The sequence below is a fragment of the Heterodontus francisci genome, chromosome 42, assembly GCF_036365525.1.
Source record: "Heterodontus francisci isolate sHetFra1 chromosome 42, sHetFra1.hap1, whole genome shotgun sequence".
NCBI classification, from domain to species: Eukaryota; Metazoa; Chordata; class Chondrichthyes; order Heterodontiformes; family Heterodontidae; genus Heterodontus; species Heterodontus francisci.
This window is the reverse complement of record NC_090412.1, coordinates 18,694,397-18,720,628: the sequence shown is the minus strand read 5'-3', so window position 1 is coordinate 18,720,628 and position 26,232 is coordinate 18,694,397. Positions and strand designations below refer to the sequence as shown.

The 26,232-nt window shown below is 42.2% G+C and overlaps 1 protein-coding gene across 3 annotated transcripts in view; it reads left to right on the top strand.

Moving 5' to 3' along the window:
• The window catches only part of LOC137355495 (mitogen-activated protein kinase 8), a 116,304-nt gene that overhangs the window by 70,091 nt on the left and 19,981 nt on the right, over positions 1 to 26,232 (top strand). For 2 of the 3 annotated variants that reach the window (XM_068020691.1, XM_068020693.1), the window contains exons 2-6: positions 2,168 to 2,343; positions 7,306 to 7,435; positions 20,496 to 20,554; positions 20,804 to 20,942; positions 24,464 to 24,629. In XM_068020691.1, coding sequence (XP_067876792.1) covers positions 2,222 to 2,343; positions 7,306 to 7,435; positions 20,496 to 20,554; positions 20,804 to 20,942; positions 24,464 to 24,629 — 616 coding nt within the window. In that variant the 5' untranslated portion in view covers positions 2,168 to 2,221. Of the gene's footprint in view, positions 1 to 2,167; positions 2,344 to 7,305; positions 7,436 to 20,495; positions 20,555 to 20,803; positions 20,943 to 24,463; positions 24,630 to 26,097; positions 26,170 to 26,232 lie in introns of all 3 variants that reach the window. The other variant, XM_068020692.1, reaches the window with a different exon arrangement.

Below are 26,232 nucleotides of genomic sequence, written 5' to 3'. Positions count from 1 at the left end.
ATGGCCTCTGCCTGTGTTCTATAGTTCTACGTGCTTCTGACTTAATCATTGTTTATCATTCACAAAGATTTTGAGTGCTGAGCACTGAGATCCTGTTTTTCATGGTGATAACTATCTATTATCGTTCAGCATGTTTGTTGAATTGCTGCAGATTCAAATGGTATAATTATACCTGCAGCTCTAAAGATTCTTTTGAAGACCCTCTGCTGCTTGTGGTATTTCTAGCATTTGTAGTATTTTACCCTGAGGCACTTTTAACAGTTTACTGCCAGTAGCTGATGATAGGAATATGCAGCAGTGTTTTCTTTGTTGGCTTATTCACATTTTTTGAAAACTACTGCAACCAGCTGAAAATTGTGCAGTACTGTAGATACAGCCTTTTAAAAGTAGCGTTGCTCTGTTCATATTGTGTAGTTTAAAGAAACCTTATTGTAACACATCTCACTTTTATAATTCAAAAAGCTTCAGAGTACTTCTGATATAAACAGTAAACATTTTCAGTGTCTGGATCTGCTATCAGCGATGTGTCTCTCAATTGTATTTTAATTGTCTAACCCGAGGCCAAAGGAGATGAGGGCAACTGAACCAGTAGCCTCCGTTCGGGAACAAATCCACATGCTGACATGCTTTGTGCATGGTGAAGGTGAGGACTATGTGGGCAGGAGCATCAATGAAGTGGATGGTGGTTGAGAGTTTAGGATAAAGTTTGCTTGTCACAATGATCCTAGAATAACAGGATTCAGCAACAACAGAGAAGATAGCCAGATCTGGAGATGGATATTCAGGTTCATCTTGACCCATGTATATGTCAACTTGCAGGCGTTGGATTCAGAGTTGCAGAGGTGCCTCGTGTACCTTGTAAAGTGGCAAGAATGAGATCCTGTCAGACATCTGCATGCACCTTCTCACCCATCTAAACTTGGTCATTTGAATGTTGCTGATCACTTATCTTGCCATTTGATTCAAAATAAATACATAAATTATATTACTTGTCCATCTCTGTTAGTGTTGCACATGGAGGAGTCGAGACCATTATAGAAGACTCTATTTGGATTAGGGAGCACTGATGTAATTAAGTCCACATTTTAAAGTTATTGTATGACTTTTTTTTTTTACATATGTTGATTTCATGTTTATACTGAAATAGCAAAAATTATGGCAATTTGGGAATGCTAATGCTGTTACAGATTAGACTTTTAGTGAAGGAGGAAGAAATTTTTAAAACTGCTTTGAAGTTTGGCCCAACCCTGCCAGCTACTGCTGGCATAACACTTCACTTGCTTTATTTATTTATTTAGAGTTACAGCACTGAAACAGGCCCTTTGGCCCACCAAGTCTGTGCCGACCATCAACCACCCATTTATACTAATCCTACATTAATCCCATATTCCCTACCACATCCCCACCTTCCCTCAATTCCCCTACCACCTACCTATACTAGGGGAAATTTATAATGGCCAATTTACCTATCAACCTGCAAGTCTTTGGCTGTGGGAGGAAACCCACGCGGTCACAGGGAGAACTTGCAAATTCCGCACAGGCAGTACCCAGAATCTAACCCGGGTCGCTGGAGCTGTGAGGCTGCGGTGCTAACCACTTTGTTTGAACAGTCTAAATGTTTGCCGAACCGGTGACTCCTGCTCCTAATTTCATTTTGTTCACTAGCATCTAGGCAGTTTCCATTATCATGAGGATATAGGAATTTATAATTGAAAAAGTTGTCAGAAGTGTGACAAAAACATGGCAATAGACATGAAAGTAAACTTTGTAGGTAAGTATGTGTAAGTGAGAGTTTTAATATGTTGTTATATATCTCAATTGCATTTCCTGACTTTAAAGGCACGGGAGGGAAATGCAAGAATATTCTACACTGTGTTCCTGATATTAGTCAGGGGATGTTGAACACAACAGATTGAGTATTGAACGTGAAACCTTAGCTTTAGCTGCTCACTGTGTGAACCTGCTGAGCCATTACAGGAGCTAGTTAAGTCTTTCACATTGGTCCAATAGCTTCAATTCCAGTTGCAGTGTCTTGATTACTGTAAACTTGCCTTAGGATTCACAGGAAACCCATATCAAGTGTGATATCTGATGAATTTAAATTATTTTTATCGCTTTAAACTATTCCCTTTGTCCATTTTGAGCATTTTTGTTTTAATCCCTGCAGGTTGGAGGGAAACAGTTACATGTGAATGCATATTGTCAAACCAATTCAGACATCATGAACAGAAACAAACGCGACATCCAGTTCTACAGCGTAGAGGTTGGGGATTCAACCTTCACCGTTTTGAAGCGCTATCAGAATTTGAAACCCATTGGCTCAGGAGCACAGGGGATTGTATGGTGAGTTAGCGGTTTTGACATTACATTCAATCACAGCAAGGCAAGAACAGACGCACTCCAGATAGCACTGCTCTAGTGTTTAATTCAGATCTGTATTCCCATTTGTTTTCTGAACAGCGTTTTTCTCTTTCCTTTTGTTAAATCAATCATTTCATATTCTTTTTTTAAACAAATGATATTTTGCTCTTGCGACGCTCTTTATCCAATAGCAAATTGATAAAGAGGGAAAATCAACTTACAGGTGATGCAGCCAACATAGAAAGTAACTGCATTAATTAATGCTGATCTCTGATCAACATTAACACGGAGTGCTTATGCAGGTTAAGTTTCACATTGCTTAGAACATAACTTAGAACTGATGCACAGAACAAGCAAGCAGTATATACTATAATTGAGCCATGTAGAAAGGAAGAATATGCAGTGAAGCGACTGCAACCTTCAAAATATAATTGTTATTGCTGTGGTGCATCCTTTTCCGATGTGTTGTCCCACATTACAGCAACAACTTTTATAGCACATTTAACATAGTAAAACATTCCAAAAACGATATCCATAAAGGCATTTTTGGCACAGAGCCATAGAAGGGGGTGTCAGGAGAGATGACCAAAGGTTTGATCAAAGAGTTAGGTTTCAAGGAGCATCTTAAAAGAAGAGAGAAGGGTAGCGAAGTGGGGAGGTTTAGGGAGGGAATTCCAAAGATCAGAGCCAAGGCAGGTGAAAGCATGGCTGCCAGTGATGGAGCGATTAAAATCAAGAATGTGCAAGAGGCCAGAATTAGAGGAGCAAAAAGATTTCGAAGGCTTGTCAGGCTGAAGGAGGCTACAGAGATAGGGAGGGGCAGGGCCATGGAGGGATTTGAAAATAAAGATGAGGATTTTAAAATTGAGGCTTCATCAGGTGGGGCCCAGTGAAGGTCAGCAACACAGAGGTGTTGGATGAATGAGATTTGGAGTAAATTAAGATATGGGCAGCAGAATTTTGGATGAGCTTAAGTTTATGTAGGGTGAAAGGTGGGTTGCTTGGCTGGTGAGCATTGGAATAGTCAAGTCTAGAAGTATTAAAGGTATGGATGAAGGTGTCAGTAGCAGATGAGTTGAGGCAGGTTCAGAGTTGAGCAATATTAGAGGTGAAGGAGGTACTCTTGATGCAGATATGTGGTCATAAACTCATTTTGGGGCCAAAGGCAACACCAAGGTTGAGAATGGCCTTGCTCAGCTTAAGACAATTGCCAGAGATAGAAGCAGTGGGAAGGGATCAGATTTTGAGGCAGAGACGAAACGCAATGGCTTCAGTCTTCCCAGTATTTAAGGTTAATGGGACAGGAAAAAAGACTACTGCCAGACTATGTTTTGGAAGTGGTTATGTGGGAGCAGTGCTCACACTTCCATGTGCCACTCTCCCCATTTACTTTTCTTGCTGTTGCTTGAAATCAAAGCCAAAGATCAACAATTACTATTGCTAAGATGGAGAAAATCCAGCTCCGTGCTTATACTGTTAATTGAAGATGCAGCGGCAACTTGAGACTCAAAAATATGGGTTACCAATGTTGATGGGTCACTTAGAGCAGCTGTTGATGAGAGTACCATGGGTCTGCCTTCGGCAACATTACGTTGCACTTAAATGCAGTTTTGCATCAATGAAATCTCCCCCTTGAAATTGAAGTGGTATTCTGGGCTTTAAAGGACTTGGGAGTAATCCCAATAGTCTGAGCAGTTTAAAGGATATCTCAAGCCACAAGAAAGGAGCTCAAAAAGTTTCAGTCTTCTGAATCCCTTGTAAGAATTCTGCATTTACTGTGAGAAAGATTTCTAGAAAGTCATTGACAAATAACATTGACATGGAGCAGTACATTTGTTTGGCTACGTACCATAGCATCTTCCTCAGTACCTTGCTCTATGGCAGCGAGGCCTGGACAACATATGTCAGCCAAGAGCGACGTCTCAATTCATTCCATCTTCGCTGCCTCCGGAGAATACTTGGCATCAGGTGGCAGGACCGTATCTCCAACACAGAAGTCCTCGAGGCGGCCAACATCCCCAGCTTGCTCACCCTACTGAGTCAGCGGCGCTTGAGATGGCTTGGCCATGTGAGCCGCATGGAAGATGGCAGGATCCCCAAAGACACATTGTACAGCGAGCTCGCCACTGGTATCAGACCCACCGGCCGTCCATGTCTCCGCTTTAAAGACATCTGCAAACGCGACATGAAATCCTGTGACATTGATCACAAGTCGTGGGAGTCAGTTGCCAGTGTTCGCCAGAGCTGGCGGGCAGCCATAAAGACAGGGCTAAAATGTGGCGAGTCGAAAAGACTTAGTAGTTGGCAGGAAAAAGGACAGAGGCGCAAGGGGAGAGCCAACTGTGCAACAGCCCAGACAAACAAATTTCTCTGCAGCACCTGTGGAAGAGCCTGTCACTCTAGAATTGGCCTTTATAGCCACTCCAGGCGCTGCTTCACAAACCACTGACCACCTCCAGGCACATATCCATTGTCTCTCGAGATAAGGAGGCACAAAGGAAAAAAAAAGAATAGCATCTTAACGCTAGCTATATTTAGTAGGTTTGATTTCTAGCAGTAGCTAAAAAATCAAATTCATCACGTGTCCAGGGCAGGTTTTCATAGTTCTTAGCCAAGCTGCTAACAAACTACCTCACATAGGATTTCCCTGGCTGGGGAATCTAGAACATGGGCACAGTCTCAGGATCAGGAGTTGATCATTTAGGACTGAGATGAGGGGAAATCTGTTTGCTCATAGGGTTGTGAATCTTTGGAATTCTCCAACCCAAGGGTTGTGAATGCTCCACAGTTGAATATGTTTAAGACTGAGAGAGACTGATTTTTGGAGTTTAGAAGGATGAGAGGTGATCTGATTGAAACATATAACATCCTGAGAAGTCTTGACAGGGTGGATGCGGAAAGGATGTTTCCCCATGTGGGAGAGATTAAGACTAGGGGGCAGAGTTTAAAAATAAGTGTTCTCCCATTTAAGACAGAGATGAGAAGAAATTTTTTCTCTCAGAGGGTCACGGGTCTGTGGAACTCTCTTCCCTGGAGAGCAGTGGAGACTGGGTCATTGAATGTTTTTAAGGCAGGGGTAGACAGATTCTTGACAAACAAGGAAGTCGAAGGGTATCAGGGGTAGGCAGAAAAGTGGAATTGAGTCCACGAACATATCAGCCATGATCTTATGGAATGGCGGAGCAGGCTCGAGGGGCCGAATGGACTACTCCTGCTCCTTGCTCGTACGTTCGTATGTATTTAGTTATGGAATAATTCTGCTGTGAACACAAATAATTAGATAGGAACTGTGCACAAGAATTTTTGTGGAACAGTTGGTGAAAACAAATTGCTATAGCAAATTAATCTTGGCCAACAACTAATTCTTCTACCAGTTTGCTACACCAGTCGAGTGTGCTTGCTGTGAAGTCCATATTGGGCTTCTACCTGCAAGACATAATATAAGAAACAGGAGCAGGAGTGGACCGTATGGCCCATCGAGCCTTCTCCGCCATTCAATTCGATCATGGCTGATCGTCTGCCTCAACTCCACTTTCTTGCCCACTCCCCATATCCCTTGATTTCCTGAGCCTTCTGGACTCTCACTCTTGGCTACAGAGAATAGTGTCTATCCCTTTGACTATTACTATCGCCTTCTACCACAACTACATTTCTGTTTACTCACCCTGCTTGAATGGCTTCCTGTACCACGGTGCCATGGTCAGTTTGCTCATCCACCCTGCATCTCTCGCTCTCATCCATACAAGCTGAAAGAATCTCAAACCTACCAAATCCACATCTACCATCTGAAATTTGTAACTTTGTACCACATGCTTGACAACTACCCTTTTATTTGAGTCTTCTGCACAGGAGATTGTGCAGCCTGCCCACCAGACACATCTGCCTGCTCTGAAAGACTGGAATCGCCATGCTGTTAGACCATAATATTCAGTCAAACATAGTAGAATTTATTTACAGGCGATATGATTAAACTGAAACAGCGTAATCAGCTAACTGAGGTTGGATGAATGTAATTTGGGCATTTCAGCTTCATCGAACTAGCACCTTCCATTGCCACTGGTGGATGCAGGTAAAACGCACTAGGCAAGGGTAGTGTGGCACCTCATATACTGTATTGAAAGAAACTGATCTTTATTGCTCTTCATGAAATGTCCAATTTGAATCGTTTTGTAATGTATTTTTACAACTTTTATGAATAAAGTATATTTTTGGAAAAAAACCACGAGGACGGCTATCCAGATGAACTTCTGACAGGCTCAATGCCAACCAGATTATTTCTGGTATCTAAATGTTGATTTCTACCATTCAGGTGGATAAGGTGTAAATAGCAGCACTTAGGCTGGTGTTGGTTATTTACCTGGCCAAAGCCCGAAACACAAAAGCCTATTGCCAGCTCATCTGGTGTGAGATTCCTTTGATGGTTTCAGTGCGCAAATGAAACAGTTGCAAATGTACATACATTATTCTTTCAAGCCACAGCATTGAGCTAAAAAAATTTGATCTGATTAGTTTGTGATTGAACAGCCCCAAGACCAAAGGGTCACTTCCCTTGAATGCAATAGCTATGTCCACATGGTATTCCTGGATTGTTTCTCCTACACACAAAAAACTATTTTAAGAATACAGCTAACTTTAAGTCTGTTTTAAATTATGCAATATTTTGGTCTATCAAGAGTTTCAAAGATACAATGCAACAATGCTGATAACTGAGTTCTATTACATCATTGTGTAGTGATGTGTATAGAAGACTTCAAGGTGCAACAACCAATTTTAATTCTCTTCAATGTGTAGTGGTTAGCTTGGTATTCTTTTGTGCTTCAGTACACCTTCATAACATTCACTGTTCGTACATGCATTGTTTGAAAACTTCCAGATTTGAGTAGAGAATGTTTCTGTTGCCATTTCTGACGCAGTCTACCTGGATGTCTTATTTTCCTATTATAGTGCAGCCTATGATGCAATTCTCGACAGGAATGTGGCTATCAAGAAACTCAGCCGACCATTTCAAAACCAGACCCATGCAAAAAGGGCTTACAGAGAATTAGTCCTCATGAAGTGTGTCAACCATAAAAATGTAAGCAGCTCTGATATGTTATCTTGCAAAATCACTTCAAACTTGTTGGCCAAAACTTCTGTTTTAAGGGAAAAAAAAGGCATATGACTAACTCGAACATGTTTTATATCCCTATTCCTTGAATATTGTTTTAACAGTCCTTTGACCATGCAAATGGAAGGTGATCTAATGTGGATTGATAATTCAGCGTGCTTTAGCCGAATAGATGTTAATTTAGTAACTCCTCCAATTCCTTCCCAGTATTGTCACCAGTGTTTGAATTACATATTTTCCAAAGTCTATCTTGATTTTTGTTTATAAATTGTTGTACTTTTTTTTTTAAACAAAAAGTGGTCTCCTTTAACATCTATGAAATATTTATGTTGATTTGAAAGAATATCTTTTCAACATTTTTCCCATCTGTCTTGCTTATTCATGCAACATCTACAGCTTAGGCTGGAAGCAAATAGTTAACAGATTCCTGTATGGATTTCCATCTGCTGATCAATTCAACAAAATAATTGGATTTTACAAGTTCAGAACAAATGTTATTACTTGTGTTGTACTTTTACTGCGAGTAAACCTTTCACATCATGTCTGAACATTTTAACTGAAGTGGCTTATGTAACAATTAAACATTTCAGTCGACCAATATGGGGCCGGGGACATTCCACCAACATGAGGAAATCGGCAATTTGCACGGTAACCCACTCACAAATCGATGTAATCCGTTCCAGTCAGTGGTGTTCTGTGCCAAATTACACCAAGTTGCCTTGCACTGTCTGGTTCAGTAAAATGAAAGTTTAGAACCGTGCTGATTTTGAGGTCTGCTGCAGATGGGAAATACAATTAATGTCAGAAAAACATACACCTGTACCATTAAGGCAAATTTAGGCTTACTGTATTTTACAGTAAATACTGTGGTCTGTATCTTCAGGAATCTCCCAATTTTTGGGTATATCCAGAGGGGTGTCACAAGGTAAATAGGGCAGTGTGGCCAACTGCTGAGTTCCCTATTCCTAATATTGGCCTTTGGACCTTTCCTTCTCTGCACCCCCAAACGTGGATAATGGCCACTCCCAATTGCCCATCATACCTCGTGTATATTGGGAAGGAGGAACTTTTGTTATTTCATAGAATATGAATATTGCTGGCTAGGCCAGCATTTGTTGCCCATTCCTAAGTTGCCCATTGCCCTTGAGAAGGTGGTGGTGAGCTGCCGCCTTGAACTGCTGTAGTCCATGTGTTGTAGATACATCTACAGTGCTGTTAGGAAGGGGGTTCCAGATGTTTGACCCAGCAACGGCGAAAGAGTTGCAAGTCAAGATGGTGACTTGGAGGGGAACTTGCAGGTGGTGATGTTTCCGTGCGTCTGCTGCCCTTGTCCTTCTAGGCGGTAGAGGTCGCAGGTTTGGAAGGTGCTGTCCAAGGAGGCTTGACGAGTTGCTGCAGTGCATCATGTAGGTGGTGCACACTTCTGCCACTGTGTGCCAGTGGTGGAGGCAGTGAATGTTGAAGGTGCGATGGATGGGGTGCCAGTCAAGCGGGCTGCTTTGTCATGGATGATGATGAACTGCTTGAGTGTTGGAGCCGCATTCATCCAGGCAAGTGGAGAGTATTCCAATGCACTCCTGACCTGTCTCCGACGCATCTGCTCCTGATGATGCTACCTTCCACGACAACGCTTCTGATATGTCTTCCATTTTCCTCAGCTGAGGATTCTCTCCCTCCGCCCCCCCCACCCCACTGTGGTTGACAGGGCCCTCGACTGTGTCTGACCCATTTCCCGCACCTCTACCCTCACCTCTTCCCCTCTCTCCCAGAACCGTGACAGGGTTCCCCATGTCCTCACTTTCCACCCCACCAGCCTCCACATCCAAAGCCTCCCCCTGCCCTCCCCCAGCTCTCATGCCCACATATCTGTCCTGGGCTTGCTTTCGTGATCCAGTGAACATCAACGCAAGCTCGAGGAACAGCATCTCATTTACCGATTAGGCACACTACAGCCTGCCAGACTGAACATTGAGTTCAATAATTTCAGAGCATGATGTGCCCCTCTTTTTATTTTTAGTTATTTTTTATTTGTTTTATTTTAGTTTGCTTAATCATTCATTTTTTTACCATGTGCCTGCCCACTTTCTTTTTCATGTTTGTGCTTTGGGCCAGGGCTGTTAAATTTTTTGTCAATTAACACCCTCTCTGCACTACTGCTTTGTCTTTCAGCACACCATTAACATACCATTTGCCTTTGCTCCATGACCTTCTGGTCAGTTATTCTCTGTGACCCTGTTCTATCAATACCTTGCCTTTTGTTATCTCTTGCCCCACCCCCGCTTTATTTGCTGAAAACCTACTACATTTCTAACATTTGCCAGTTCTGATGAAGGGTCATTGACCTGAAATGTTAACTCTGCTTCTCTCTCCACAGATGCTGCCAGACCTGCTGAGTATTTCCAGCAATTCTTGTTTTCATTCCTGACCTGTGCCTTGTTGGTGGACGGGCTTTGGGGAGTCAGGAGGTCGGCTACTCACCACAGAATTCCCAACCTCTGACCTGCTCTTGCAGCCACAGTATTTATGTAGCTAGTCCAGTTAGGTTTCTGGTCAGTGGTCACCCCCCCAGGATGATGATTGGTGTGGGATTCAGCGATCGTAATACTGCTGAATGTCAAGGGGAGGTGGTTAGATTCTCTCTTGTTGGAGATGGTCATTGCTTGGCACTTGTGTGGCACGAAGATGCCACTTATCAGCCCAAGCCTGAATATTGTCCAGCTGTTGCTGCATGCAGGCACGGATTGCTTCAGTATCTGCGGAGTTGCAAATGGTACCGAGCACTCTGCAATTATCAACAAATATCCCTACTTCTGACTTTATGATGGAGGGAAGGTCATTGATTAACCAGCTGAAGATGGTTGTTCTGAGGACACTATCCTGAGGAACTCCTGCAGCGATGTTTTGGGGCTGAGATGATTGGCCTCCAACAACCACAAGAGACAGCCTTATGTTCTTTACTGAACAAAGAAAGAACAAAGAAAATTACAGCACAGGAACAGGCCCTTCGACCCTCCAAGCCTGTGCCGATCCAGATCCTCTATCTAAACATGTCGCCTATTTTCTAAGGGTCTGTATCTCTTTGCTTCCTGCCCATTCATGTATCTGTCTAGATACATCTTAAAAGACGCTATCGTGCCTGCGTCTACCACCTCCGCTGGCAATGCGTTCCAGGCACCCACCACCCTCTGCGTAAAGAACTTTCCACGCATATCCCCCTTAAACTTTTCCCCTCTCACTTTGAACTCGTGACCCCTAGTAATTGAATCCCCCACTCTGGGGAAAAAGCTTCTTGCTATCCACCCTGTCTATACCTCTCATGATTTTGTACACCTCAATCAGGTCCCCCCTCAACCTCCGTCTTTCTAATGAAAATAATCCAAATCTGCTCAACCTCTCTTCATAGCTAGCGCCCTCCATACCAGGCAACATCCTGGTGAACCTCCTCTGCACCCTCTCCAAAGCATCTGCATCCTTTTGGTAATGTGGCGACCAGAGCTGCACGCAGTATTCCAAATGTGGCCGAACCAAAGTCTTATACAACTGTAACATGACCTGCCAACCCTTGTACTCAATACCCCGTCCGATGAAGGAAAGCATGCCGTATGCCTTCTTGACCACTCTATTGACCTGCGTTGCCACCTTCAGGGAACAATGGACCTGAACACCCAAATCTCTCTGTACATCAATTTTCCCCAGGACTTTTCCATTTACTGTATAGTTCACTCTTGAATTGGATCTTCCAAAATGCATCACCTCGCATTTGCCTTGATTGAACTCCATCTGCCATTTCTCTGCCCAACTCTCCAATCTATTTATATTCTGCTGTATTCTCTGACAGTCCCCTTCACTATCTGCTACTCCACCAATCTTAGTGTCGTCTGCAAACTTGCTAATCAGACCACCTATACTTTCCTCCAAATCATTTATGTATATCACAAACAACAGTGGTCCCAGCACGGATCCCTGTGGAACACCACTGGTCACACGTCTCCATTTTGAGAAACTCCTTTCCACTGCTACTCTCTGTCTCCTGTTGCCCAGCCAGTTCTTTATCCATCTAGCTAGTACACCCTGGACCCCATGCGACTTCACTTTCTCCATCAGCCTACCATGGGGAACCTTATCAAACGCCTTACTGAAGTCCATGTATATCACATCTACAGCCCTTCCCACATCAATCAACTTCGTCACTTCCTCAAAAAATTCTATTAAGTTGGTAAGACATGACCTTCCCTGCACAAAACCATGTTGCCTATCACTGATAAGCCCATTTTTTTCCAAATGGGAATAGATCCTATCACTCAGTATCTTCTCCAGCAGCTTCCCTACCACTGACGTCAGGCTCACCGGTCTATAATTACCTGGATTATCCCTGCTACCCTTCTTAAACAAGGGGACAACATTAGCAATTCTCCAGTCCTCCGGGACCTCACCCATGTTTAAGGATGCTGCAAAGATATCTGTTAAGGCCCCAGCTATATCCTCTCTCGCTTCCCTCAGTAACCTGGGATAGATCCCATCCGGACCTGGGGACTTGTCCACCTTAATGCCGTTTTAGAATACCCAACACTTCCTCCCTCCTTATGCCGACTTGACCTAGAGTAATCAAACATCTGTCCCTAACCTCAACATCCGTCATGTCCCTCTCCTCGGTGAATACCGATGCAAAGTACTCATTTAGAATCTCACCCATTTTCTCTGACTCCACGCATAACTTTCCTCCTTTGTTCTTGAGTGGGCCAATCCTTTCTCTAGTTACCCTCTTGCTTTTCCTTAACCCTGTTTGCTAAAGATATTTCATGACCCCTTTTAGCCCTCTTAATTCCTCGTTTCAGATTGGTCCTACATTCCCGATATTCTTTCAAAGCTTCGTCTTTCTTCAGCCTCCTAGACCTTATGTATGCTTCCTTTTTCCTCTTAGCTCGTCTCACAATTTCACCTGTCATCCATGGTTCCCTAATCTTGCCATTTCTATCCCTCATTTTCACAGGAACATGTCTCTCCTGCACGCTAATCAACCTCTCTTTAAAAGCCTCCCACATATCAAATGTGGATTTACCTTCAAACAGCTGCTCCCAATCTACATTCCCCAGCTCCTGCCGAATTTTGGTATAGTTGGCCTTCCCCCAATTTAGCACTCTTCCTTTGGGACCACTCTCGTCTTTGTCCATGAGTATTCTAAAACTTACGGAATTGTGATCACTATTCCCAAAGTAGTCCCCTACTGAAACTTCAACCACCTGGCCGGGCTCATTCCCCAACACCAGGTCCAGTATGGCCCCTTCCCAAGTTGGACTATTTACATACTGCTCTAGAAAACCCTCCTGGATGCTCCTTACAAATTCTGCTCCATCTGGACCTCTAACACTAAGTGAATCCCAGTCAATGTTGGGAAAATTAAAATCTCCTATCACCACCACCCTGTTGCTCCTACATCTTTCCATAATCTGTTTACATATTTGTACCTCTATCTCACACTCGCTGTTGGGAGGCCTGTAGTACAGCCCCAACATTGTTACCGCACCCTTCCTATTTCTGAGTTCTGCCCATATTGCCTTACTGTTCGAGTCCTCCATAGTGCCCTCCTTCAGCACAGCTGTGATATCCTCTTTGACCAGTACTGCAACTCCTCCACCCCTTTTACCTCCCTCTCTATCCCGCCGGAAGCATCGATATCCTGGGATATTTAGTTGCCAATCATGCCCTTCCCTCAACCAAGTCTCAGTAATAGCAATAACATCATACTCCCAGGTACTAATCCAAGCCCTAAGTTCATCTGCCTTACCTACTACACTTCTTGTATTAAAACAAATGCACCTCAGACCACCAGTCCCTTTGCGTTCATCATCTGCTCCCTGTCTACTCTTTCCCTTAGTCACGCTGACTTCATTATCTAGTTCCTTACAGGCTTTAGTTACTACCTCCTTACTGTCCACTGACCTCATTTGGTTCCCATCCCCCTGCCACATTAGTTTAAACCCTCCCCAACAGCGTTAGCAAAAGCACCCCCAAGGACATTGATTCCAGTCCGGCCCAGGTGTAGACCGTCCAATTTGTAATAGTCCCACCTCCCCCAGAACCGGTCCCAATGTCCCAAAAATCTGAACCCCTCCCTCCTGCACCATCTCTCAAGCCACGCATTCATCCTGACTATTCTTTCATTTCTACTCTGACTATCACGTGGCACTGGTAGCAATCCTGAGATTACTACCTCTGAAGTCCTACTTTTTAACTTGGCTCCTAACTCCCTAAATTCTGCTTGTAGGACCTCATCCCGTTTTTTACCTATATCATTGGTGCCTATGTGCACAACGACAACTGGCTGTTCACCCTCCCCTTTCAGAATGTTCTGCAGCCGACCTGAGACATCCCTGACCCGTGCACCTGGGAGGCAACATACCATTCGGGATTCTCGTTTTCGACCACAGAACCGCCTGTCTACTCCCCTTACAATCGAATCCCCGATGACTATAGCCCTTCCGCTCTTTTTCCCGCCCTTCCGAACAGCAGAGCCAGCCACGGTGCCATGAACCTGGCTACTGCTACCTTCCCCTGGTGAGCCATCTCCCTCAACAGTATCCAAAACGGTATACCTGTTTTGGAGGGAGATGACCGCAGGGGACACCTGCGCTGCCTACCAGCTCTTTCTCTGCCTTTTGATCACCCATTCCCTTTCGCCCTCAGCAATCCTAATCTGCGGTGTGACCAGTTCGCTAACGTGCTATCCACGACCTCCTCAGCATCGCGGATGCTCCAAAGTGAGTCCATCCGCAGCTCCAGAGTCGTCATGCGGTCTAACTAGAGCTGCAGCAGGACACACATCCAGCACGTGAAGGAGTCAGGGACATCAGCCGTGTCCCTGAGCTGCCACATTGAGCAAGAGGAGCATAACACGGGTCTGAGATCTCCTGCCATTTTCAACCTTAAGCTTAAGTTAGTCTTAACTTAGATAAACGAAAAAGGAACGAAAAGTTTTTACCAATCACACGAAAATAAAAAAAATAGAAAAAGCCTTACCTTATCTGCACACCACCGAGTCCTTTTTTTTTGGTTCGAGGAGGAGGGCGGGTGGGAGACACTACAGGTGTAGTGTCTCGGGTTCAGCCGCTGCCCAAATATATAGGATTAATTACCCAGCTGCCACCTCGCTCTCCCTGTCGCCGCTGCAAAAAGAAACTGCATTCCTTCCATGGCCCTGAATCAATGTTACATGGTAAGACCAGAAGAATAGAAGTGTTGGGAGATTGTTGTGTTGGTGGAAGGCAAGAAAACTAGCCAAAAGCTAAGAAGTGGCTACCTCTCTGTCTGCCATGCCATAAACTTTGCTCAAATACTGATTCTAGACTGCTTCAAAGTTCTTTCCTCAATTCATTCTGCATTATTTAGGGGGCTTCTGTCCCCAATAATAGTTGACCCTTTTTAAAATTCATTCCCAGGCGTGGACGTTACTAGCAAGGCTTGTATTTATTGCCCATCCCTAATTAACCTGAGAAGGTGGTGGTGAGCCACCTTGAACTGTAGGCCACTTCAGACAGTAGTTAAGCATCCGCCACATTGGTGTGGACTGGAGTCACATATAGTCGAGACAGAGTACGGGTAGTTTCTTTCCCCAATGGGTAGGAGTTGACCCATTTATGTTTTTACAACAGTTTGACAGATTCAGATATCTGCTTTTTATTTGTGGTTTTCATTTTGATCTGATTTCAAATTCTTAAACTCCCACAGTGCGATTTGAGCTCTCACTTCCTTGATTATTAGTCCAGTGACAGCCACTGTGCTACTGTACCCCACATATTGCCCCATTCTGCTTGGCACTTGTCCTCGACAGAGCAGAAATTTTGCTGGGAAAGTGCCCAGCATATGTAATTGGCCAGGGCCAGGTTAGGAGCAGAAGTCCTGTCCTGATGCACTTCCGACGGAAGGATGAAAATCCAGACTAACAAGTCATTTTGGATTCAACAATTTTTTAAATGAAATATTCCCTTTCAATTTTTATAAATGCTGTATAATCTGTTTAAATTCAGAGGATTTTGAGGAAAAATGAAGTCTTGGCATCAATATTTCATGTTTAAAAACTATTTTTTGTATCCAGTCTTGAAACCTTCCAGTATTCTACAAAGGAAGATTATGGCAATAGAAAATGTAAATTAAATGTAGGAATTTAACTTAACAGTTCACGAGATGATAAGTGGCATTCCTTGAATAGTATCCCGAAGTTTAGATTTGAGGTCTAATTGCAATTAACAAAAAGGCTAAGATTCAGTGTGTCTAAACTCCTTGGAATAAGACTTGGGGAAATTCTTTGCTGTGCCTGAATAATTTGAGAACCATTGATAAAAATCTAACATCTGATATCCTAGAGCAATGTATGTAAATGCACAATTCCATCTTCTGTGGGTTTCACACATGAAAAATGAGCAGTCAAATTCGCAATTTTACTGGAAAATTTAAATTTTGTCTTTATCCTCCAAGAGATTGATTTGTGCTGAAGTTGTATGAAAAAAACACAAACTGCAAATACTAGCAAACCTCTTGATCTTGTCATGCTAGGCCTCCAACTGCCAAGAATGAGGCACATTAATTTTGTCATGAGCGTGGATTTTAAACTGTTACTGGAGTGAACAAAGGACTTGTTAAACAGATCAGCCGTGGATGGAAAAGACATTTATATTTGAACACTGTATCTCATGTATAGATTGTTACGATCAGGTGAGAAAGGTGTCTAGAGGTCCCTCTCAGCCTTCACCTGGTCTTACTGTAACAGGGTTTAATTTTAAGCACACCTCCCCCTTGGTGAATCCTTGTTCACCGCTTTCCAATTATAAGGCAAAGAAACTAGCACAAACAGGTTTTCTTGGGTTTAAAGAAGAAAAGTTGAAATTTATTAAAACTTAAACTCTAATTAGGTTAACATCTACGGATACACGATGCGCCCACGCTAGCATGCATACACGATACACACTTGCAAATAGAGACAGAAAAGAGCAGAAGAAAAAAATAGTGGAAAGGTTTGAGGTAATATCTGAAGAGTTTTTGTTATGGTTCTTCGAGCTCATAGAATCCTTGATTGTAGGTAGATCTTGCGATTCATTGGGGCCCAGTATTATTCTTAAACCTTGTTCACTGTCGGAGACTTTTCTCTCTTGGGGTTGATGTGTCTTCAGTGGATTCAGAGGCTTGTGAGAAAGAGATGCGAGCAGACAGGAGAGATCTTCTCAATCCAGGAGCAAACAGTCTTTCTCTTTTCAAACTGTTTGTACAATTCAGAAAAACACAAGTTGCCAAGTAGGTTAGTCAGGTGACTAATTGGTCTGACCACGTCACCTTGGCAGTCTCCTCTTACAATACCTGGTGATCAAGCTCCATTGTGGGTTGAATGTGTCAGGGAATGGTCCTTTGTCCTTCCAAGCACTGTCTCCAATATGCAAATATCTTTTCTGTTTAACAAGTCCTTTCTTCACTCCAGTAACAGCCTAAAATCAATGTTCATGACAAGATTAATGTGCCTCATTTTTGGCAGGTGGGGGCCAACATGGCAAGATCAAGAGGTTTGCTTGTATTTGCAGTTTGTATTTTTTTTGTATAACCTCAGCACAAATCAATCTCTTGGAGGACAAAGAAAATCAAAATTTTCCGGTAAAATTGCAAATTTGACTACTCATTTTGCTTGGAAATCACGGACCCTCTTACTTCGAGACTGAAATAGTTATGAAGGGATGCACAGCTAAGAGAAATCCATTTCTAATGTGCATCCCAATGGTATACTAACTGACCTCAAATGATGATAAACATGTAAATATTTTGCTTTTTCATTGATCTTCTGAAATGAATCTCGAGTGTGCAAGACATTTAGCTCTTTTCATAACCCGTGCAGAAAGTGCATGCCCATTACAGAGTTTGGTTTAACTAGATGTCCATAGCTATTCAGTACCTCACCCAAGTGACAATCATTAAGTATGAGACTATATCATGATAACAGAATATTCCACTGTGGGGTCATCACTATGGAGCCAGATTCTGTCCTTGCTTGATATTTGTGCAGATATGCTTTCTGGCGAAAGTCAGAGGTTGTGTTCGGGAGAAAGAACAAAGAACAGCACAGGAACAGGCCATTCGGCCCTCCAAGCCTGCGCCGATCTTGATGCCTGCCTAAACTAAAACCTTCTGCACTTCCATGGACCGTATCCCTCTATTCCCATCCTATTCATGTATTTGTCAAGATGCCTCTTAAACGTCGCTATCGTACCTGCTTCCACCACCTCCCCCGGCAGCAAGTTCCAGGCACTCACCACCCTCTGTGTAAAGAACTTGCCTCGCACATCCCCTCTAAACTTTGCACCTCTCACCTTAAACCTATGTCCCCTAGTAACTGACTCTTCCACCCTGGGAAAAAGTTTCTGACTATCCACTCTGTCCATGCCGCTCATAACTTTGTAAACCTCTATCATGTCGCCCCTCCACCTCCGTCGTTCCAGTGAAAACAATCCGAGTTTATCCAACCTCTCCTCATAGCTAATGCCCTCCAGACCAGGCAACATCCTGGTAAACCTCCTCTGTACCCTCTCCAAAGCCTCCACGTCCTTCTGGTAGTGTGGCGACCAGAATTGCACGCAATATTCTAAGTGTGGCCTAACTAAAGTTCTGTACAGTTGCAGCATGACTTGCCAATTTTTATACTCTATGCCCCGACCGATGAAGGCAAGCATGCTGTATGCCTTCTTGGCTACCTTATCCACCTGCGTTGCCACTTTCAGTGACCTGTGGACCTGTACGCCCAGATCTCTCTGCCTGTCAATACTCCTAAGGGTTCTGCCATTTACTGTATACCTCCCACCTGCATTAGACCTTCCAAAATGCATTACCTCACATTTGTCTGGATTAAACTCCATCTGCCATTTCTCCGCCCAAGTCTCCAACCGATCTATATCCTGCTGTATCCTCTGACAATCCTCATCACTATCCGCAACTCCTCCAACCTTTGTGTAGTCCGCAAACTTGCTAATCAGACCAGCTACAATTTCCTCCAAATCATTTATATATACTACAAACAGCAAAGGTCCCAGCACTGATCCCTGCGGAACTCGACTAGTCACATCCCTCCATTCAGAAAAGCACCCTTCCACTGCTACCCTCTGTCTTCTATGACAGAGCCAGTTCTGTATCCATCTTGCCAGCTCACCTCTGATCCCGTGTGACTTCACCTTTTGTACCAGTCTGCCATGAGGGACCTTGTCAAAGGCTTTACTGAAGTCCATATAGATAATATCCACTGCCCTTCCTTCATCAATCATCTTCGTCACTTCCTCAAAAAGCTCAATCAAGTTAGTGAGACACAACTTCCCCTTCACAAAACCATGCTGCCTCTCGCTAATAAGTTTGTTTGTTTCCAAATGGGAGTAAATCCTGTCCCGAAGAATCCTCTCTAATAATTTCCCTACCACTGACGTAAGGCTCACCGGCCTATAATTTCCTGGATTATCCTTGCTACCCTTCTTAAACAAAGGAACAACACTGGCTATTCTCCAGTCCTCTGGGACCTCACCTGTAGCCAATGAGGATGCAAAGATTTCTGTCAAGGTACCAGCAATTTCTTCCCTTGCCTCCCTCAGTATTCTTGGGTAGATCCCATTAGGCCCTGGGGACTTATCTACCTTAATGCTTTGCAAGACACCCAACACCTCCTCCTTTTTGATAATGAGATGACTGAGACTATCTACACTCCCTTCCCTAGGCTCATCATCCACCAAGTCCTTCTCTTTGGTGAACACTGATGCAAAGTACTCATTTAGTACCTCACCCATTTCCTCTGGCTCCACACATAGATTCCCTTCTCTGTCCTTGAGTGGGCCAACCCTTTCCCTGGTTACCCTCTTGCTCTTTATATATGTATAAAAAGCCTTGGGATTTTCCTTAATCCTGTTTGCCAATGACATTTCATGACCCCTTTTAGCCCTCCTGACTCCTTACTTAAGTTCCTTCCTACTGTCTTTATATTCCTCAAGGGATTCGTCTGTTCCTAGCCTTCCAGCCCTTACGAATGCTTCCTTTTTCTTTTTGACTAGGCTCACAATATCCCGTGTTATCCAAGGTTCCCGAAACTTGCCAAACTTATCCTTCTTCCTCACAGGAACAGAAACTGACGTTTGAAAGACTCCCACATGTCAGATGTTGAACTTCTGATTTTTTTTTTCCAGTTTACTACGCAGGAGAGCTGAGGCCTGGATGTTGTCTCAGCTGAGTATAGCTAAATTGGTATATGCCAGTAACTAAACATGACCACTTCATCTGTATGTCCTCCTACCACAGCAGGCATCATTGCTTCCACAAAGTCATGAAGCACCATTTTAAAAAATATAAATGCTGTATTTGCCTTGAGGTTTGGAATTACTGGAAGAGCAAAACAATGGATTGTTGGCCCAGTGTAATAAAAACATATAGAAGCAGCAGATCAGATGTGAATCAATTTTTCTCATGTTAATGCATGTTCCCAACTGCTTTTGAAAGAAGTTGACATCAGCTGTTGTTAATCACCTTTAAAACAGCTTGAAAAGACATTCTGCAGGTTGCAGTGGTTTCAGCCAGATTCAAGTCCTGTTTATCCCATGATGATCATAAAACTTTACAGCACAAAGCCTTAAATAACTTTAGTAATCAAAGGATACTACTGTGGAATTCTTCCCCTGCACAAAAAAAGGTACAATATAGCAAATAGCTTGTTTTGCCAGTTCAGGTTCTCTGTCCTTTCTGACTAGGATATGGTTCTCCACCTTCCCCAACTTCCTTGATTGGAATTCATTTTTCTAACTAATTCAAGTGCTAAATTGAGAAGTGCAAACGTTTTTTTTTTGTTTGATATTTTCTGCTTGGCAGTTTTCTTAATGACTATTAGCAATTAAATTTAAATGCCTTCAGCAATGAAATTTAACAGCTGTCTTCCTTATTATAGTCTATGAAACAGCAATAGACTTCGAATTATCACAGATTGAACATTTCTTGTATTAACTACAGGATATTCAATTTCTTCCAGATAATTGGCTTGCTGAATGTATTTACTCCACAAAAATCACTTGAGGAATTTCAAGACGTGTAAGTATTTTATTTACCATTGCAGCATAAAGAAGGAAAATGTACATGGCATTGTATCACACTTTTCTGAAATGTCCCCAAGCCTTTCATATTCAGTGTTTTATTTTTACAGTGCACTTACTATTATGTCAGTGACAATAGTACAGTACTAAATGAAACAAAATATTCAAGTTTTCTGCATCCTTATTTTCATCTATCAATGACATTTGAATGTTTTTTCCCCCCCCATGAATGACTTCTTGCTGACAGTTACATAGTGATGGAGCTCATGGATGCCAATCTGTGCCAGGTGATTCAGATGGAGCTAGACCACGAGCGAATGTCTTACCTACTCTATCAGATGTTGTGTGGCATCAAGCACCTTCATTCAGCTGGCATAATACACCGGGTCAGTCCTGTTTCTTGTTGAGTCTTCTGAATTTTGTATTGTGCTAAATCTAGATGTAACTAGTTAAATATCAGCAGGAAACCAGCCATTGGCAAAATAATTCTTGCAGCAATGATATTTTGGATGGTGATTTGCTGTGCTGCAGTGTGTTGTGAAGGCTCCGAGCTGCAGGTTTGCATCTATTTTTCCACAGTGGTTCTTTTCCGTAAGACCGATGGAGGAAGGTGGAATCCCTCCCCAAAGGTTAGGAGGGGTGGAAGAATTATTTGACAACTAGAGACACTCTTGTGCTCCAGTTAATGGTTGTCAGTAATACTGCAAGAGCATTAGGAGCAAGTCACCACCGCCCTCACACTAATAGAAATATGCCAGAAAATGTAAGGCTGAAGAGGAGATGAAAAGAAAGATGTGCAATGAAGGAAGTGGCTTTTCTATTGAAACTAATGACTTTTTAGACTTATCCAAAGCAATTTCCTATTGTTTGGAACAGATTAACTTAGGTTTTTTTTTAAAGAAAGTAGATGTTTCCTTTTCAGTTGGATTGTATATTGGATTAATATCTTTTAGAACCAACAGTGGTGCACTTATTTTTAAGGTGGGAGGGGGATGGTCCTGGTCTTGCTTGTTACAGGGTTGTTGAAATGCAGACCTGCAGTAATATATTGAATTCTAATCGCTGCTTTCTCTTGCAAGACAAAATGCTCGGTGTACAGAACCTGAAATGAGTGTCGTCTGAGGTTTTAGTTAGACATACCACACTGACTGGCTTCCAGTTGTGAAGGACGCTGGCATTGAAACAATTTAAAACATGAACTTCCTGTGCAGATTGTGTGTTTGTGGAATAAGGTGTTATATACTACATTCTGTTTAAAATTCAGCTGCTGAGTAGATTTAATTGTAACATCGCATGATTATTTTGGCCTTGAACTTGCTCTCCCAGTTTCTAAATAAAACAGCTTTATGTTTGCAAGCAGTCAATCTGAAATGCGGAAGTAAAAAAAAAAGTCCAAATTTTTGTTGCTAGAATCATTTTAAAGGCGCCTACAGCATTGGCAGATTCTGGTTAAATCGATAGATCTCTCCACAAAGATATTTTTGTAGCTTCAAAATGTACCTGTTAAAAGAACATAGGAGAGCAGCAGTTCTAAAATAGGAAAGTGGGCTGTGCGTGCATTTGTTTGAAGCACAGTCTGTGCTCTGCAGTCCGTATATGGTAGTTCATGTGGGTAAAGCGCAGTAAGACAGCACTGACAACTGCTTGAGAAGCGAAAGACAAGTCTTTCTCAGTTGAAGCACAATTAAAGCCTGTTCAGCACCTTTCTATGGCCAGCTTACTGGTATTTGGTGGAAGTGCACTTCAGTAACAACTCAATGCAAACTTGAGGGTTATAATTTAGAAAAATAGCCTGGAACACACTGGTTTTCTATATGATAAAGCAGGTTGATGGTAGATGAACTGAATAGCAGTCTTTATCTGTTAATCCAAAATTTCTTGTTTCTGGAAATGCACCATTTGGAGGCAGAGCTCCCCATAGCTTATTATATAAGTACATCCTATGGTGCCAAGTCCCACAGATGAGGATGGAAGTGTTTACAATGGTGTTGGTGGTACTATGCTTTCAGTGCTAAGCTAGGGAAGGAAAATGCAACTCTGGTTTCTTTTCCTGATTGTTAGTCACTGATCCCTGCTGTAAGTGTGTGTAAACAGAATACGATTGGTTGTGCTGCCCTCACAATCAGCAACATTCACTTTCTACATTCATTTGGTTGAGGTACCATGTGGCCACTGGATGAATAGCTGCTGTTTTCAGGAAAGTTGGGGGAAATGCAGAAGCAAATTTTGGGGACAGCTTAAGTGTTCTTCACAAGGACTGATTAAACAGAACATATTGATCAAGCCTGAGTTATTTCTCTTTTCCCATTTTCTTAACAATTTATCTCCCGTCTTCTGACATAGAATTCGATAGGCAGAGGTTGCCTTCAGCTATGCTAACAGTGTGACTGTTATTCAAATGTCTCATCAATCTTTAGGATCCGTGTAGTATATTATAGCTGAACCAGATCCTGTCTACTCTGGCACTCGTTACGAGATCTGTTAACACAGACCTGTGTCTCCTCTTGATCTGTGTGGGTCAAAGATGGTCTTATACATAGAATCTATGGTACAGAAAGAGGCCATTTGGCCAAACTGGGCTCAGCCTGTGTTTATATTCCACCCAAACTTCCTCTAATTACTTCTTCCCACTCTTTATCCCTCTGTTCAGACTCTTAGAGGAGATCATGAGATAGCATGTCCACTGATGGTCTCTGTTGCAGAAGGAAAGGTGAAACACAACGCCTAGGCTTTATGTCCTGTTCGGTCAGTCCTTGCAATCGTTTTAGCTGTCTATGCACTTTCCGTCCTTCCCGATATATTTGCTATTTCTCCAGTAGAAAAGGAGCTAATTACAGTGCAGCTCAATCCTCTTTCAGATCCTTCCCACTGAGATAATAAATTATCTCTGTGTTTTGCAAATTAAATTCTAGTGTTTGGAGAACACTGATGAGAAAATGTTATTTGGCTTTGGTGAATATTAAAGAAAATTATTAGTTGTATAATTCTTACATTATTTTTCCAGAGAATTACTGCACAGCTGCAGGATGCATGCAACACCCTCTCCATGTCAGTTGTTACTTGTAAGAAAAGTTAATTCATGAGTAACTCAGTAAACCGATGCAAATAATATAATTAATGAGAGCAATCCCTATGAAACAGAAATTATTAGAATACTTAAAAACATTCGGTGTTTCTGCATTCAGTGTGAAGTGGGTTTAGATGTGTATCAACGTAAACGCAGCAGCTAAACTCCACAGTTAGGCCTGCAATCTTGATCCGAAGTGCACTAAAACCGTGACATTATTGAAAGAAACTGATCTCTTTTGCAATATTTGTATTTTTTCGTGCTGTTTGGAAACTGTTTGGCAATGTAATTTTTACAGATTTTTATGAATAAAGTATATTTTGGAAATAAAAAAAAAAAAAAAAAACCGGGAGATGTCAGACCACCCCAAGTAGGTAGTCTTGTTACTACTTGAGTCTCAGATTAGCTGCAGCAAACTGAAGCTAGGTTTTATGGTTCACCTGGGAACTTTCTAAACCCTAATTTGCCTCCTATTCGGTGGGAGCCCACAGTCCTGACCTGGAAATTTAACAGGATGGTGAGCAGAGCTCTGCATCTGTACATTTGCATGCATTCACAGAGCTACTTTATTGCGAGGCAGGGAGTGACCTGCAACCAGCAGTATAACTCTGATCTGGGAGTACATCACACTCAACAGGAACCAGCCTGATATCTACCTTGTATTGTCTCTTAGCCCCTTTATCCTGTTCCCGTGCTATATTGTGTTTGTCTTTTACTAGCTTCTGCTGCTAAATGTGTGTTTTCAATTCCTCGTGCTTGCTTGTACTTTGCTGTTCAGAATGGGCTGGAATTTGTGCCCCCTCAGCCAAATAAAAACTTGATTTTGTTTCTAACTTTTAGGACCTGAAGCCAAGTAACATAGTAGTGAAAGCTGACTGCACGCTGAAGATCTTAGATTTTGGACTAGCACGAACTGCAGGAACAAGTTTCCTGATGACGCCTTATGTGGTTACACGATACTATCGTGCTCCAGAGGTCATTCTAGGAATGGGATATAAAGAAAATGGTTAGTGTATTCTGAAGTATGTGCATAAATGGAGGGAAAGAAGACGGCCTTGTTTCTTTGGATCCAATGAATTGGTAATGTCCTCATCCTGTTGAGTCATTTCTGGATAAAATTACTGCAATTACATTTCTGACTCTAAATTCAAAAGAATCTCATCTATTATTTTGAATCATTTCTAATGTAGATTTAATTATGGTTAATAATGGGAATATGTGAGTAGGTGAAGATAAATTCTTGCATCCCGCAGTGTTGGGATAAGGAGTACTTGATTATAGGACATACCAACTTGTTGGTAAGATTCTGTAGGAGCTGTGAACTGACTCCAAACTTCAGTAAAGGTTGCTATGTTTTTTCTAGTTTAGATCTTTTTTACTCCTTTCCTTAATTGAAATGTATAACCAAATGAAATTCCCTTTAGATTGTAGATTTAATTTTGAAGGTATTCATGTTTAGAAGGTGACTTTGTTCTATTTCATACCAGCACAGACTGGAGCTAAACAGCAACAACTTAAAGCTAGAGCTTGCAATCAGTTTTGTTTTTAAGAAAAAGCCACTGAAGTTGTGTTGTCCTGGATGGCTCCAAGTAGGACCTCTTGTTAGTGGTGGCTTTTTGTTAATCTAGAGGCGGGCATTGTGGTGCTAAGTACATGGATCTTTCACCTCTGGGTTCGGAGTTCAAATTCATTCCAGCCTAGCACAATAAAACCTAGTGTTTGGGGCCAGCTCATTTGAAATATCGAAGTGTTAAATCCTGAAAAAGACAGCAGCAGCTGAACAGATTCCACGTGTCTGCTCCTTAAAGGTGAGGGCGATTCACATCAGCATTCTGTGCAAAAGTGCACTCTAAAATAGTAGTGTCATCAATCGTATCTTAAATACATGAATTATTTTATACTCTGCAATTTATATGCTGAACATTTCAGAAATAAGCATCAACAGAAACTACTTGCTAATAACTGATATTCCCACAGTGCTGTATTTTGCCAATATGTTATGTTTCTGTGCTAAAATATATTTTGTGAAATTCATGGAAGTCATTTTCAGTAAATACTGAAGAGGTTCTTAATCCTTAATGAGAATGAGTAGTAAAGGAAAGTCTGCCAGAGCACGTGGAGTGAGGGATGCAATATGTAAAATGAATGCATATTTCATGGTAAGATTGAATTTGACGTGCTGAGCATAGATGTGTTCTTTTTTATTAATCCATCTGTGTGTGCTACTGTACTGTTAATGTGCTCCATCACATAACGTCATTACTGCATTTGCTATAGTTACAAAGTTGGGGAGAGGGGGTGTTGAATTTGGGGCTACATTAACATCTAAATAATTTTCCAGCTGTGTAGTGTTCCTGGGTGTCCCGCACACTCAGTACATGTAAGACTTGTCGTGTTTTGATTATAAACAGTAATTTTGGTAAAACTTGTTTCAACAAAATAACTTTCCCTTCTTTTATGCTACAAACTTGTAGTGGATTTATGGTCTGTTGGGTGCATAATGGGAGAAATGGTTCGTCACAAAATCCTCTTTCCAGGAAGGGACTGTATCCTTAATGCTGCTTGCAGTGGTTGTGTTTAGGCAATATGCACTTTGCCATTTGAAAACA